We start from the raw sequence: 17,348 nt of genomic DNA on the forward strand, positions 1-17,348 counted from the left end.
AATATGTTATTTTAAAAAAAGCTCCTCAAATTAAATACACAAAAATGAAAGTAATATTCATGTATTGTTGCTGTTCAGTCACTCAGTTGTGTCCAACTCTGCGACCCCATGGACTGTATCAGGTCAGGCGTGTATTAAAAATATAGTAATTTTCCATCAAACATTCTCAGAATTTGGAAGTCAGAGTGGGTTTACCGCAGTGCTCACCACTGCTATCTCTATTGGCCCAGAAGCCACTGTCACTTCTGGTCATAACAGCCTCTCAATGGGAGGAGCCTCCCTCCTCACCCCTCAGTTCCTGTGGTTCAGGTGGAGCCAAAGCCATCTCTAGACACGTGACCTAGGACTGGCTAATCACATCTCACACACACCACCACACACACACACACACACACACACACACGCTCCTGGCTAATCAATCACATCTCACACACACCACACACACACGCTCCTGGCTAATCACATCTCACACACACCACACACACACACACACACACACACACACACACACGCTCCTGGCTAATCACATCTCACACACACCACACACACACACACACACACACACTCCTGTGTGGTTAGCTCAGGGGAGATAAATGATCCAAACTAGATCCAGGATGATCTGAACCAATGAGACTCAATCCTGGGTCTTTCTGGGAGAACTCTGGGTTAGATAAGCCCTCTTTCTCACAGGTTTTCGAGTGTAACAGGAACTGGACTTGAAACTCCCCTCATGCAGAAAAAGCCTGCTTGAGAAAAAAGCCAACCCAGAGGACAACAGAGCTGAGACACGAGGAGTCCAAGACCAAAACATCAAATGAGCACCTGAACCCAGGCTACCAGGACTTTGTAGCAAAAATGACCCCAATATGTGCCCTTTTATGCTTGAGTTGGATTTCTGTTACCTGCATGCACTCAGTAGACTCTGCTGATTTATTACTTTACTCATACATGAACGAAAGTAACTGAGACAGGGTTGCTAAACAAGCCCTATTTCCCCTAGATATTAAAAACCTCTTTATTTTCTTTAATACTGGAAAAAGAAAAGGAAGAAGGAGGAGGAAAATAAGAGAATTCTCATACCACTTGAAAATGTATCAAGGTCAGATTATAACAGCCAGCACTGATCTGTGGACCCAGGAACTGGACTGAATCTAATGAGAAACATTCCGGAAATTTAACAAGTGGAGAAAAATAGCCCGGTGTGCCTCTTTGTGAACAAGCTGCTTAGTGTCAGCTAGCCTAAGGCTCCACTAAATATCACAAGATCAATTCCACTAAAATAGGGTTTTTCGTATATTGTCAGATTTCTTATTCAGTTGAAAATAGGACCTTTTCTATTTATGTCTTTTAAAAAAATCTGTGGTCTGGTTTTCATTGGAAACATTCTTCTTGGTTAAGTACCAGAACAGAAGGGGAGGTGGTGGCATCACAAGGTGACTGGAGGTATTTAGGTCTGATGGCGTCGATCAGAACAAACTCCTGGTTGTCTAATTTGCTTCACTGACGAAATGGACAGAGAATGAAAGAATGGAGAGTTGTAAGATGAGTATCAAAGCCTGAAGGGGAATCCATCTGAATGATTCTCCCAGTTCTTCTCATTATTTTTTTGACTGTGGTACAGGCTAGACAGTAACATTTCAATGTTGCCTGTAAGATGCTAATCATATTGGAATTTTCAGCACCAAAACTGTCAACGGGGAGAGCAGCATATATGTTGAGAAGAGGCAATTAACCATCCACAATAATAAACTAGGTGTGCAACACATCAGGTTTAAGTTCCAGTTATGAAAGCACCATTTTGCACTTTTGCTTGGCATGATGCCTTTGGGAATAGATGGCTGATGGTCCAGAGTTCCTGGCTTGAAATGGGGCACAGATATCATCAACATCCCAAGTTATCACTGAAGCTGGGGTGTTAGCTTGTCTGCCCAACAAGCTGTCATACTGGGAGCTCCTGATGGAAGAGCTTACAGAGTTTATTCTTAACCTTCTTTTTTGAGTTATACATTATCTGTCTGTGCTGAAGTATTAGGAGTTGCTCTTTAGACCCTCATAAAAATTTTTGAAGTCATGGGCATGCTGAGTTTTTCTGAGTAGTAGTGAAGTGATAAAAATCTAAATTAAAAACTAGCCACTAACTTATGGACATTTGAAAAAATCTAATGTAACTCAGTAATAAAACTTGTTTCATGGGGGGAAAATCACTTTGTAAAATGCTGTTCTTTTCAAAACAGTTGCACCATTTTCTGAAGGCTGATTCTATAAATTCCATCACACAAGAGCAGTCGGTAGAACCTAGGAAGATCAGGCTTTTTCTCCCAGGAAAAGTACAGAAGAATAAATTACTATCTTTGTGCCCAGAGGCTGGCTCAGTGTTTACCTCATGGATTATTGGGATATCTATGCTTCTCTAGTTAACAATTTTGTGTACTTAGTTATTTCAAGTTGTAAGATTCATTTAAGGAAAAAACAATCCTTTCTTTCTCGCTTGATGTTTTCTCTTACCACGTTACAATAATAACGTGTTATTACTGTAAGATATCCTTTGCTTCATACTTTTGTACCCTTAATTTGCAAAGAACTCTTCCAGCTCTCCTCTGCTTTCACTCGCTTTGTGATTATCTCACAGATCCCTTTTCCGTCATGAGAGATACTCCATGGCAGCCTTCAAATTTATACAATTAACATAATAAGGAGGAAAGTTCCAATTTCATTCTCAATATATATTCTAAGCCTGTATAATACTGGAACGAAAGGGTTACCACTCTCTGACCACTTACCTTTCTAATGCTTTTGTTATTAACTGGTCCTACTATGAACCAGGGACCTTTGAATTAGGGATTGATAGAGGATATATCTGAATCGACAGTCATACATCTATCTATACGTACACAATAATGATTTACAGTTTAGAATATACTTTCACAAGAATTATATGATTCACACAAACCTGTGAGGCAGTTTTTATCTATGTTTTAAAGACAGGGAAACTCAAGTTAGAGAAATCACATGACTTGATACAGATCACAGAGTCAGAAAGAAACCAAATCAAAACTCCAGCTGAAGAAGCTGCTAAGGAAGCAGCATCCACTCACCAGAGAGACCCCCACAGGCAAGAACTTCTCTCTCTGAGCAATAAACTCCATACCTACATACAAAGCTTTTCACAAACATGGGAGGAGGGCAGAGCTCTACCAAGATGTTCAGGGAGGAGTTCCCACAAGAGGATCAACAAATAAGCACTGCAGAAACTCAAAAATGGATTAAAGACCTAAATGTAAGAGCGGATACTACAAAACTCCTAAAGGAAAACATAAGCAGAACACTGACATAAATCACAGCAATCTTTTTAGATCTACCTCCTAGAGGAATGAAAATAAAAACAAAAATAAACAAATGGGACCCAATTAAACTTAAAAGCTTTTGCACAGCAAAGAAAATCATAAACAAAGTGAAAAGATAACCTATAGAATGGAAGAAAATATTTGCAAAAGATGCAACAAGGGATTAATTTCCAAAACACACCACCAGCTCAATATAAAAAACAAACAATTCAATCAAAAAATAAGCAGAAGACTGAAATAGACATTTCTCCAAAGAAGACATACAGGTGGCCAATGGGCACATGAAAAAGTGTTCAACATTGCTAATTATTAGAGAATGAAAATCAAAACCACAGTGAGGTATTATGTCATTCTAGTCAGAATGGTGATCACCAAAAAGTCTATGAATAATAAATGCTGGAGAGGATCTGGAGAAAAAGGAACCCTCCTATGTTGGTGGGAATGTAAATTGGTACTGCCACTATGGAGAAGAGTAAGGAGGTTCCTTAAAAAATTAAAAACAGTTACAATGCAATCCTGCAATCCTAAGGACCTATTGTATAGCACAGGGAATGCTACTCAATACTCTGTAATGGTTTATATGGGAAAAGAATCTAAAAAAGAATGGATATATGTGCGTATATATATATATATAACTGATTCACTTTGCTGTATACCTGAAACTAACACAACATTGTAAATCAACTATACTCCAATGAGAATTAAAAAAAAATCCCACAGTCCCACACCTGGGCATGTATCTGGAGAAAACTGTAATTTGAAAAGATACATGCACCCTTATGTTCTCAGCAGCACTATTTACAACAGCCAAGACATGAGAGCAACCTAAATGTCCATCTACAGGACATCTGATGGATATGGGATGGATATTACCACATATTCTTTATCATCCACACGATGGAATATTGCCACAATGGAATATTACTCAGCCATAGAAAGAATGAAATAATACCATATGCAGCAACATGGATGGATCTAAAGATTATCCTACTAAGCAAAACAAGCCAGACAAAGACAAATATCATAAGCCGTCACTTATATGTGAAATCTAAAGATAACAATGAACTTATTACAAAACAGAAACAGACCTACAGATGCAGAAAACAAACTTATGATCACCAAAGGGGAAAATGGGGAGGGGATAAATTAGGAAGATGAGATTAACACATATACACTGTATACATAAAATAGATAACCAGCAAGGACCTACTGTACAGCCCAGGGAACTATACTCACTATTTTGTAATAACCCATAATGGAAAAGCATCTGAAAAAGAACAGATATATATACATATATGTATAACTTATACTGTGCTGTACACCTGGAGTTCAGGTCAGTTCAGTCAGGTTTAAGTTACCTGCATGCACTCTTTTTGACCCCATGGACTGTAGGACGTCAGGCTTCCCTGTCTATCATCAACTCCCGGAGCTTATACAAACTCATGTCCATCGAGTCAGTGATGCCCTCCAGCCATTTCATCCTCTGTTGTCCCCTTCTCTTCCAGCCTTCAATCTTTCCCAGCATCAGGGTCTTTTCCAGTGAGTCAGTTCTTCACATCAGGTGGCCAAAGGATTGGAGCTTCAGCTTCAGCATCAGTCCTTCCAGTGAATATTCAGGACTGATTTCCTTTAGGATTGACTGGTTTGATCTTGCAGTCCAAGAGACTCTCAAGAGTCTTCTCCAACACCACAGTTCAAAAGCATCAATTCTTCGGTGCTCAGCTTTCTTTATGGTTCAACTCTCACATTCATACATGACTACTGGAAAAACCATAGCTTTGACTAGGTGGACCTTTGTCCATAAAGTAATGTCTCTGCTTTTTAATGTGCTGTCTAGGTTGGTCATAGCTTTTCTTCCAAGGAGCAAGCGTCTTTTAATTTCATGGCTGCAGTCACCATCTGCAGTGATTTTGGAGCCCCCCAAAAGAGTCTGCCACTGTTTCCGCTGTTTCTCCATCTATTTGCCATGAAGTGATGGGACCAGATGCCATGATCTTCGTTTTCTGAATGTTGAGCTTTAAGCCAACTTTTTCACTCTCCTCTTTCACTTTCATCAAGAGGCGCTTTAGTTCTCTTCACTTTCTGCCATAAGGGTGGTGTCATCTGCATATCTGTGGTTATTGATATTTCTCCCAGCAATCTTGATTCCAGCTTGTGCTTCATCCAGTCTGGCATTTTACATGAAGTACTCTGTATGTAACTTAAATAAGCAGGGTGACAATATACAGCCTTGACGTACTCCTTTCCCAATCTGGAACGCGTCTGTTGTTCCACGTCCAGTTCTAACTGTTGCTTCTTGACCTGCATGTAGATTTCTCAGGAGGCAGATAAGGTGGTTTGGTATTCCCATCTCCACAGTTTGTTGTGATCCACACAGTCAAAGGCTTTGGCACAGTCAATAAAACAGAAGTAGATGTTTTTCTGGAACTCTCTTGCTTTTTCTAACATCCAATGGATGTTGGCAATTTGATCTCCAGTTCCTCTGCCTTTTCTAAATCCAGCTTGAACATCTGGAATTTCACAGTTCATGTACTGTTGAAGCCTGGCTTGAGGATTTTGAGCATTACTTTGCTAGCATGTGAGATGAGTGCAATTGTGCAGTAGTTTGAACATTCGTTGGCATTGCCTTTCTTTGGAATTGGAATGAAAACTGACCTTTTCCATTCCTGGAAACACTGCTGTGTTTTCCAAATTTGCTGGCATACTGAATGCAGCACTTGAACAGCATTATCTCTTTAGTTCTGAAATAGCTCGTCTGGAATTCTATCACCTCCACTAGCTTTGTTCATGGTGAAGCTTCCTAAGGCCCACTTGACTTCGCATTCCAGGATGTCTGGCTCTAGGTGAGTGAACACACCATTGTGGTTATCTGGGTCATGAAGATCTTTTTTTATACAGTTCTTCTGTGTATTCTTGCCACTTCTCCTTAATATCTTCTGTTTCTGTTAGGTCCATATTGTTTCTGTCCTTTATTGTGCCCATCTTTGTATAAAATGTTTCCTTGGTATCTTTAATTTTCTTGAAGAGATCTCTAGTCTTTCCCATTCTGTTGTTTTCCTCTATTTCTTTGCATTGATCACTGAGGAAGCCTTTCTTATCTCTTCTTGTATTCTTTGGAACTCTGCATTCAAATGGGTGTATTTTCCTTTTCTCCTTTGCCTTTAGTTTCTCTTCTTTTTTCAGCTATTTGTAAGGCCTCCTCAGACAACTATTTTGCTTTTTGCATTTCTTTTTCTTGGGGATGGTCTTTATCAATGTCATGAACCTCCTCTACAATGTCACGAATCTCCCTCCATAGTTCTTCAGGCACTCTATCAGATCTAGTCCCTTGAATCTATTTGTCACTTCCACTGTATAATCATCAGGGATTTGACCTAGGTCATACCTGAATGGTCTAGTGGTTTTCCCTACTTTCTTCAATTTAAGTCTGAATTTGGCAATAAGGAGTTCATCATCTGAGCCAAAGTCAGCTCCCAATCTTGTTTTTGCTGACTGTATAGAGCTTCTCCATCTTTGACTGCAAAGAATATAATCAATCTGATTTCAGTATTGACCATCTGGTGATGTCCATGTACACCTGGAACTAACATAATATTGTAATTCAACTATACTGCAATAAAATAAAATTTTAAAAAATAAGTTTTATGATAAGAACCATGAGCTGATTCCATAAGTTTCCACTAACCACCAGCAATATTATCCTTGTTCTGTTCACTGTCTCTATGTATGTATGGGCTTCCCTGGTGGCTCAGACAGTGAAGAATCTGCCTGCAATGCAGGAGACCTGGGTTTGATCCCTGGGCTGGGAAGATCCCCTGGACAAGGGAATGGCTATCCACTTCAGTATTTTTGCCTGGAGAATTCTATGGATAGAGGATCTGACATAGCATATGGGAAGTTGGTATTTATTGAAGTGTTATAAAGATATTTCGTATCATTTTAAAATAGAAGTAGCCAACTAGGGGCATAGAAGAATAGGACATGGTCAGGCAGATGGCTTGTGTTTGGGCTCTGCCATGCAGCAGCTGTGAGGCAAAGCACTCACTCACGCGGGCTCCTTGATTATAGGAGGGGCTGTGGTGAGGTTTAAATAAGATACTGCACGTGGAGTCTCAGGCATGGGTGGGGCCACGGCCCGGCTTCTATGTGGCCCAGTTTCCATTTCTCTTCCTCTAACAGTATCAAAAGAACAAACATTTGTGGAACTAACATAACATGTAAAGTGCTTTTAAATAAAGAAGTAATTGAGGTGACCTCCCCGGTGGTCCAGTGGTTAAGACTTTGCCTTCCGACGCAGGGTTTGCAGATTTGTGATCCCTGGTCGAGGAGCTAAGATCCCACATGCCTAATGCCTCATGGCCAAGAACCCAAAACATAAAACAGAAGCAATATTGTAAGAAATTCAATAAAGACTTTAAAGAAGATTTAATTAAAAAAAGAAGTAATTGATCTAGTCATACGTATTAAGTAATACTGTTTGGATCAAAATATATTAGACATTCAACTGTATGAACTTTCTAGTGATTTAGAAGCAATGGAGACAAAGCCTTTCTAGTGCTTAACATATCACCTCAGGCAAGTTCTGATTTTGTCTCTGGTTGTGTACCCAGACCAAGTCACATAATTTCTCAGTTTCCCAGTCTTTGAAATGTGGATAAGTCTGCTTCTAAGGTTTGTGTACATCAGGTAAGGTAACTGCCTCAGGCAATATTGATATCTCTATTTAGATGACAGCAATCAAAATACAAGAACTTCTTTAGCGTGGGTTTTCTCTCGCTGCTCAGGAGTCTTTTTTGTGAAAATAGAAGGATTATTTCATTTTTCCATAAGTATTTGGTTATAAATAAATGGCTATAAGTGTCACATTGGGAAATTCTTTTTTCTTTTTCATAACTTTGGAGCATGTGGTCCCTAAATTTTATTAATTCCATTACTCTTCTTTATTATTTATTTCAAGAACATTTTGACTTATCCTAAGTATTACTCAAGAAAATTTCTAAATATTGTCGATTAGGTCCTAAATACTGGAAATATTTTTCTTCCTTCTGTTATTATTTTCATATTTTTCACTTAACTATCTTATCTCCATAGAACTTAGACTTAAAAGCTAATCTGCCATGTGCTACACACACATAAAATAGTTGTGTAGGACACCTTGTTTGTGCTAAAATGAGAGGACAGATGTGAAAACACTTTGGAAATTGAAAAGCAAGCTCTATACACATTAAGGTATTATTATACAAATGTGAACGCGACATTTATCTATTAGGGGTGTGGAAATAGGGAAGCCTTTCAGAACTTCTGAGCTAATGAATCCAGTGTTTCCAGCACGATAGGAAACCCATTGTTTAAACGTGCTGACATCACTACATTTCATGGTCTCAAAAATCCTAATAGTACTGAACTTGATTTGTTTCTCCCATATTTATGTAAGATAATTTGATGCCACAGCATTGCTTATGTCAGAATAAAAGCAAACAACAGCCATGCTATTTAAAATTCTCTGGATTCCAAGAAAGGTACTTTAAACGGTTTCAATTGAAAGTAGTAATTAAACACTGTGTTACCTTTAGAAAAATATATGAGAACAAATTTAACAGGTAGAATGGACATTAAATTTACCTCAATTTAACCTTAAGCAGGAGTTTACTAAGTTAAAGCACTTCCACACATCTGCTGGGCAAACCTTAAGAAAGTTAGGTTCCTATAATTACTGTAGCCATTAAGAGCTTCAGGTACCTGACCTATGGCTAGAATTCCAAATCGCTCTGCTGGGGGCTCAGCTAAACCTGAAGCAGTAGAGGGGTCTCTGTGAACAAGAATTTGTCCCGGTAGTTTTCTCTTACCTGAATTTTCCTTTCTGTTAGGATGTAAGAAAGCCTGAAGGTGGACTTCTGCCTTTTAGTGGGAAACAAGACTGCCTAGGCATGCATTAACCAACCTCTGGTAAGCACCTCAGGAGAAATCCCCTGGGAAAGGACTTCAGGGACTGAGCTCCCAGTAGGAAGCAGGTGTAAACAGCTGCTTTTGTACAGGAATTTTAATTGCTAATTCAAGTCTTTAGGAAGAAGAGTTGAATTCAACTTTACACTAGCTAAGGGCATAACTTTGGGGAAGACTTGGTCTAGAGAGAGTATGATGGATTACATATTTTTAAAAAAGCAAATGGATTTCAAAAACTATTACAGCAAACAACCAGAAACAGAAAAATAAGAAAAAACATCAACTGAATGGCTGAGTGGTGGAACGGTCACATAAATAAAACCATTCAACAACAAAATTATCGAGTATTTCATATTTTGACAGGTTAAAGCTTTGAAATGGCGCTATTTTTAAAAGGTATCCATTCATTTCTCCACAATTTCTAGCATTTCTAGACTGGGAAAGAGTCTCAAGACAAACAAAAAACTGCAATTAACACAACATAAAGAGTTGAGATCCCCAAATCTCTTCTTATTGATCGGATTCCTGTAGTGCCATCTCCTATTTACTCCACAGCAAAAGCGCTATATTGAGCAGTGGGATTTTAGAAAGCTTCTAATAAGCCCCTGGCTGCTGATGGAGGCCCAGGTCTCCATCAGTAATTTGAACACTGGGAACAGCACTAGGTTGGGGGCGGGGAGGGATGGAAATAAGCACATACACACAGACCCTCTCCAGCTCACATCTCCTCCGCTGTTTACCTCACTTCTCTTTCTGCATTTGTGCCTTTCTCACATGGCCAGATAAAAGTTCATTCAATTTTCTCAAGGGCAAGACAATTCCTGAAAGGGATGCATTCTGATTGGAACAACAAGAAAAAGATCTCGAGTCTTCAAAAAGGTAATACTTCCCCTAGCTTGTGAATCTCATAAAGACCATAAGGGAGCAATTGCTAGATTACCTCTGAGGGTTCACGCTCAGGCAGAAGAGTAATTAATTTCCTCTTTGAAAAAAAACTGCACTATGTGGAGAAATTTCATAAATTCCATGAGCAGTTCAGACAGGTGATTCTGTTGCTGAATTTGGCACGGTCAGTAATGGTTAATTCTCATTAGTGGTTAATTCTCATTAATGAATGATCCTCCCTTATCCAGGGAAGGTAAGAGTTCAGAAAAGATCCAGTTTGTATTCATACATAAAGACTACATGGTTCAAGGTTAAAACAAATCATGTCTCTGCTGTCATTAGAGAAATTCACCCACATATGTGATCCACAAATACTAACAAATAGCAGAAAATATATGAACATTTTGGGGGGAAAAGGTTTTAGATTCATTATTTAAAAAAAAATCAGTGAAAACAGTAATAAGGATTAAAAGACAATACTGAACGAGAGAGAGGGAAGATTATTCTTTTCTTGTCTCTCCTATGTTTTCCACCTCCCTGCAATAAAAGATGCTCCATAATGCCAACACTGCTATTCTCTGCACAAAGAACCCTGAAACCAATTCAATACTGAGCAAGCTGAAAGGAGACACAATATCTCAGACCCCTTCTCTCCAGGGCATTTGTAGGCAGAATAGCCACGGCTTCCAGAACATTCTTTTCACATTTCTCTTTCATGAGCGGCAGCATTGAATGTTTACCAAAGGCTTTAAAAAAACACAATCTCACCAAACAGATGAGAAAAATATTTAACAACTAAGGCAAAGCAATTACAGTCAAATTTTCACCTCAAGATTTTCATCTTAGGTGTGGGAGGCAGAGAGAAGTCTCTTAACACATCAGTCTGAACCTAGAATGAGGATGAAAAGAGCTGATTCTGCCAATAGTTGTCAACAGATCCACAGCTTTGAATCTTGGGGTGACCGTACAGAGCAAGCTGCCATCGCAAAGTGCTTTAGCGACAGTGCCACTACTTGGTTATGGCTGATTTGAATTTTTGAGCAGTGACCTGGGGACAGGAGAGACCCAGACATCCATACCCGAAACATGAAGAGATCTGAACAGGACAGATCTCTTTCTTCAGGTATTTGTGTCAGGCAGCAGCATCATTTTCAGCTACTCAAGGTGACAATATGAGATGGCTGCAACTAGTCCCCATTGTACATGTCTATACAAATGTGTAAACTTGGCAGGAAATTAACAGCATTACTTGGAGTTAGCCCACTCCCCTCGCCCCCCAACTTTCACCCTGTCATCCAACCAATTTAATTCTGTAATCTAGACCTTTATGACTTTTCATTATGATTAGACTCTTACACAGCATTATTCCCTTTAGAGCAAAGACTTTCTGGGTGCAAAGAGACCAGACACAATATCTTCAGTCAAGAACTGGATAACAATGATTTGTGTCTACATTCCATTCCCAGAAAGGTCTGTTTCAATCTAGCTCAACTGAGCAGGGAATAAAAGTCATGACATAAAATGGGAAAATTCCAGTTAGGTTGTGTACAATATGCATCCATTGTAAGCGACTGTTCAAAATCAGAACGCATTACTTGATCTGGGAGAAAGGCAAAAACATCACAGAGGCTCTGAACACCTTACCTGGGCCATCTGCCTCTCCAGTTTTGATCGGGGAATATCATCAAAGTAGTTTTCATTTCTTCTCCTCCTTGCATCGCCCTGCATGATAATGTGAGGAACGTCTAGGGAGCCACCAGTGGTGTAAGTGCTTTGGCTAAGTGATGGAGATAACTGAGGAGGAGTGTGGTTACCACTGGGTTCCTGAAGGAAACACATCACGAAATAAAGACCGTGTTCTCGCGGCTGACCTCTGGTTTCAAAACTGCGAAATACTGACAAGACACACCGCGGGGGTGGGGAGTCATTTTTAAGTCAACTGTTGAAGAATCGATGACATTCTACCATTTTATCAATGGCATGATCCGCATGTCCTCCCTTAAGCCTTTCAGGTAGAAGGTTCACAGTGTAAAGAACCAGGCTGTTTTCTTAAGCCTCCGTCGTGGATGATCTCGGGAGAGAGGCACACATATGCTAGGCAGCCCCCACACTGTCACACGTATCTACAAGGAAGGGAACTGTGTCTCCACGTGAACAGAGTGGCCTCATTGTGGTGGGTGCCATGATGAGAAGCTAAAATAGGACCTCATGGGTCTTGATCTTCCATCAAAGAGCAGCCTGGCAATCAGGCTGGGGCGAGGACATGATATGGAAATGGCGTGCCACATGCACGGACTCCAGAGCAATGCATGAGGGCAGGCTTTGATGGCAAAGACAACTGGGGGAGACTGGTTGAGAAGTAAGATAAAGGGCGGCAGAGAGCTGGGCTCTGGTGTTTGCGAGGAAGAGGAGGACTGGATCGTGCTGGTTCTCCAGCTACTTCTCCCCAAGACATTCCAGACCACCTCTGATGGATTAATAAGGTCCTGCATTTTTTCCTTGGGAACCTCTTTCTTTGATTTATTTGCTGTTGCCTCAAGTCTCTCGCAGAGAGCCAGAGGGAGAGGTTCAGAAGAGGAAGGAGAGACAGTAGGGGACGTATCAGGGAATACTCCTCTAAAGGGTCATTTAGGATGGTTACACTGAGGGTGCCTATATCTTTCTCCTCTTCATGCAGCAAAATGAAGGCAAAACAGTAATCCCTTTCTAGCTCATTTCCCCCCAGTTTATCTGAGGCTTCTTCTATTGAGGGAAAAAATAGGTCCTTTTTTTTTTTTTTTTTTTTTTTTATTGTCACTACTCCCAAAGCCCTCAATCAGTTCCAAACAACCCAATATATCCCAATTCCCCTAGTCATCAATTTTCCTCATGGCTCCCTCCTGGAGCCAATTCGCTCATATTTCCTGAAGTCTTTGTGTATTTTCTTCTCCTTTAAAATTGAATCAGCCTCAAAATCTTAACAGCTCCTCTCCTGCCTGATCCTCTGCTATCCTGACAGTAGTTATGCTGTTTGCTGAAGTCCGCTGATAAGAAACATTCAGCGGCATTTCATCGCTGGCAGTTACATTTAAGTGCCGCTTTTGTGTTTATTTATTATCACTACCCTTTCTGACACTTGCAGAAAAGGAATCAGAAGCAAGCAAGTACAGGGCTCAATAAAGAGAACAGAGTTGGAACTCTCCAACTGGCCATGGAGACCCCGGCTTTATGGTGAATTTTTGAAAAGTTCCTATGGGCCTCATAAACACCAGAGACTGCTGGTTACTCCTTCCTGGCACCACTCTCCCTGGAATCTTCTGTCTCTTTCCCTCTGCTCTTTTTTGCCTTCCTCCCCTTCCACTTTATTTCTCTCTTCCTCCTATGGTTTCTGTCTAGTTTTTCTACCCCATAATTCTAAAATATAGCTGAAATAGTTTGCTAAAGTCCTAGATTCTCTATTCTTAATATTTGAAGTGGGTAAAAACCAAACAATTCATTTCTTAAAAAACAGAAGACCCGAAGGTTAATTTTAAATCGATCTTTTACTTAGCTCTGGTCCTCATCGATTTTCTTTCTGTGGGTTTGAGGAGTTTGACAGAAAATTCATTTCCTCTCTGTGTTGAGGGGGGTGTGGGATGGGGGGCAGCAGAGAGGTTCTTTAAAGGTGATGGTTTTTCAGATGTTTATCTAAATCTCAAAAACACATATTTAACCAATCGAGAAAAACAAATCTTGTCTTAGAAAATGCTATCAAAGGCGAGAAAGCTTTTTATACAGATAAGGAAAGCTACCTGGAAAACAGCGTGTACTTCCTGACCCACGGCTTCAGTCATTCCTGTCTTAACTGCACAACACAGTTTTTGAGGATATGAGTGGAGGACAGAAAAGCACGCAGGGTACCTACCCTGAGGGTGATCGACCGAGGGGGCTTCTGTGGTGGGTCGTCGTGCAGCCTGTCTCCCAGAGATGCCAAGATACGTTTCCTGTGGCCAATCAAATTGATTTTTAAAACCTGAAACGACATATATTTGGATCAAATACTTCACTCGAGAAGAATGATTTTTACTTGTCCTATAAGATGCAGGAGGGGAGAGATTTGTGCAGTTACCTCTGCACCGGGAGAGATGTGGTGTGAGATCCGCGTGTCCCCGCGAGGCCACGGAGAGAGGACCGGGGCAGCAAGGCAGAGGAGGAGCAGGGGCAGGGCTTCCGTCAGTCAGGCTGCCCAAGGGTCCAGCTCACCACCCAGCAGCCACAAGACCTCTCCAAGTGTGAGTCAGGTCTCATCCCTCCACTAGCTTCCTACAGCTCTTAGAGCAAAACCCGAGTCCTGACCTGGCCTCGAGGCCCAACGGGGCTGGCTGCTCTCTGTCTCTGGTCCCTGCCTCTCTCCCCTCTGGCCTTTTCTGTTCCTTGAACAGTCATACTCATTCTGGCCTTGGGGTCTCTACCCCTGTTTCTCCATCTGCCTGGAACGCTCCCCCGGCATCCCGACCCACCGCCTCTCCTGCAATTTTCAAATGATGCTTTCACATCCATTTGGACACTGCTTCAGTGTGGTCTCCTCACAAAGCCCCGTCCCACCTCCTCGCTAAAAGAATTGAGCCCTCAGCCCCGTCATGCTCCACCCTGTGAACCTCTTAGTAGCATTCTCTGAAATAACTTCATTTGCAGGTTTGTGTTTGTGTAGCCCTCCCCGCAAGGGGCTTCCCTGGTGGCTCAGGAAGTAAAGAATTTGCCTGGAATGCAGGAGACCTGGGTCCGATGCCTGGGTCAGGAAGATTCCCTGGAGACGGGAACGGCTATCCACTCCAGTATCCTTGCCTGGAGAATTCCTATGGACAGAAGAGCCTGGTGGACTACAGTCCAGTCCATGGGGTTGCAAAGAGTCGGACACGACTGAGCAATTGACACTAACACTCACCCAGGTAAGATAGCCTTGCCTGTGCTTAGTTGCTCAGTCATGTCTGACTGCTTGCGACCCCATGGACTGTAGGTTGCCAGGCTCTTCTGTCCATAGGAATTCTACAGGCAAGAATATTGGAGTGAGTTTCCATGCCCTCCTCCAGGGGATCTTCCCAACCCAGGGATCGAATCTGCATTGCAGGTGGATTCTTTACCATCTGAGCCACCAGGGAAGCCCAAGAATACTGGAGTGGGTAGCCTATCCCTTCTCCAGGGGGTCTTCCTGACCCAGGAATCATACCAAGGTCTCCCGCATTGCAGGCAGATTCTTTACCAGCTGAGCTACCAGGGAAGCTCTCAAAAAATAAAAAACATTCGCCCAGGTAAGTGTCCAGAGAGCAGGTATGTCTTTATCATCATTATTTCCCCAACAATGTTTGAAATAATGGAAGCTCAATGAATATGGAAGAATGAATATTAAGGCAGATGAAAGTACAAAGTAGGAATAGAATCAAGTACTGCTGACCAGGGTCTCCCCAGGATGAGACTTTTGAGTCTGACAGCACACTGCAAAGGGCAAAGTGCAAAAGAGACGACATAGGAAACCAAGCCTTGCAGAGAGCCTCAGTCCCCAGCCCTTCCCAGGGCTTCACATATTACTCTCTTTCCTTCATCACAACATTCCTAATAGGAAGGTGCTCTTCTTGATTTACAGAAGAGGAGACTGAGGTTCAGAGTGGTGAAGTAGCCTACCAAAGAGCCAATATATGGTGGCTCTGGGATTTGAATATGGTTTGCCTGACTCCAAAACTTGTTTTACTCTAAGGCAAACAGCAAAGTTTGGGCATATCTCCAAATATCACTGACTTTTTAAAAACAACAAACTATAAATCCATTCACAGAAAATATGTTCACCTCTTTCCTATACACATACGGTACTAGGATAGAACAATTCTTGTTGGATAACTAGTTCCAAAAGCATATGACCCATTGTGAAAATGATTTTTTTTTAAATTCTCTTCAAATTTTACAGGGTTGAGGCGGGTATTTCTCTGGCACTCATTCTGTGCTACCCTATTTGTCAGTTAGCCTATTGGCCTCTCTGCCTAAATTGATTTTGATTTTAAGCTAGCATGATGCTCTTTCCTTTTATTTTTAAATTAAATTTTAAAATATTTTAAATTTTTTATTTTATATTGGAATATAGTTGCTTTACAATGTTGTGTTAATTTCAAGTGTTCAGCAAAGTGATTCAATTATACATATATCCATTCTTCTTCAAATTCTTTCCCCATACAGGCTATTACAGAATATTGTATTGAGTTCCCTTGGTAAAGAATCCACCTGCAATGCAGGAGACCCCGGTTTGATTCCTGGGTCAGGAAGATCTGCTGGAGAAGGGATAGGCTATCCACTCCAGTATTCTTGGGCTTCCCTTGTGGCTCAGCTGGTAAAATAATCCACCTGCAAGGCAGGAGATCTGGGTTCAATCCCTAGGTTGGGCAGATCCCCTGGAGAAGGGAAAGGCTACCCACACCAGTATTCTGGCCTGGAGAATACCATGGACTGTATAATCAACGGGTTGCAAAGAGTTGGACACAACTGAGTGTAAATACTGTGCATATGCTATACACAGTAAGTAAGAGCTTCCCAGGTGGCACAGAGGTAAAGAATCTGCCTACTGATGCAGGAGATGTAGGTTTGATCCCTGGGTTGGGAAGCTCCCCAGAGTAGGAAATGGCAACCCATTCCAGTATTTCTTGCCTGGAAAATTCCATAGGCAGAGGAGCCTGGTGGGCTACAGTCTATGGGGTCGCACAAAGTCGGATTCGACCGAGCACACATGAGCACGTGCTTTACAGGAAGTCCTTGTTGGTTATCTATTTTATACATAATAGTGTGTATATGTTAATCCCAACCTCCTAATTTATCCCTCCCCGACTGCATTTCCCCTTTGTTAACCATAAGTTTGTTCAATTCCTTTTTATACTCACTCTCTGACCCATGTCTGTTGAGGGTGGGGATGGTGAATGTTAATCAAGGTCTGTCTACATGCAACATCTCCCTTTGATTTTATAAACCTTCATCTCCCCCAGACTGATAAATCCTCATCTTGGCAGGTTGTTTTCATAAAGCAGCTCTCTTTTCATAAAGCAGTCCTTTTAGTCCATTCTCTCTGTACTGTCTCCTCCCCTATTTCAACTGCTTCAGGTCTGCTGAACAAATTACTCATAATAATCCAGTTATAGGTGAACTTTGGCATTACATTTAAGCAGGATACCATTTCCTGCT

The 17,348-nt window shown here is 41.2% G+C and overlaps 1 protein-coding gene across 12 annotated transcripts in view; it reads right to left on the bottom strand.

The window, feature by feature from the left end:
- ANKS1B (ankyrin repeat and sterile alpha motif domain containing 1B) overlaps positions 1–17,348 on the bottom strand; it is a 1,049,816-nt gene that overhangs the window by 83,093 nt on the left and 949,375 nt on the right. For 6 of the 12 annotated variants that reach the window (XM_081595385.1, XM_081595384.1, XM_081595383.1 and 3 more), the window contains 2 exons: positions 14,056–14,163; positions 11,817–11,996 (listed from right to left, as the gene is read on the bottom strand). The exons of 3 other annotated variants lie outside the window; for them this stretch is intronic. In XM_081595385.1, coding sequence (XP_081451511.1) covers positions 11,817–11,996; positions 14,056–14,163 — 288 coding nt within the window. The remainder of the gene's footprint in view (positions 1–11,816; positions 11,997–14,055; positions 14,164–17,348) is intronic. 3 more of the 12 variants (XM_081595389.1, XM_081595388.1, XM_081595387.1) reach the window with 1 other exon arrangement.

Source organism: Giraffa tippelskirchi, chromosome 4, assembly GCF_054371585.1.
Source record: "Giraffa tippelskirchi isolate mGirTip1 chromosome 4, T2T-mGirTip1v1.2.pri, whole genome shotgun sequence".
Lineage (NCBI taxonomy): Eukaryota > Metazoa > Chordata > Mammalia > Artiodactyla > Giraffidae > Giraffa > Giraffa tippelskirchi.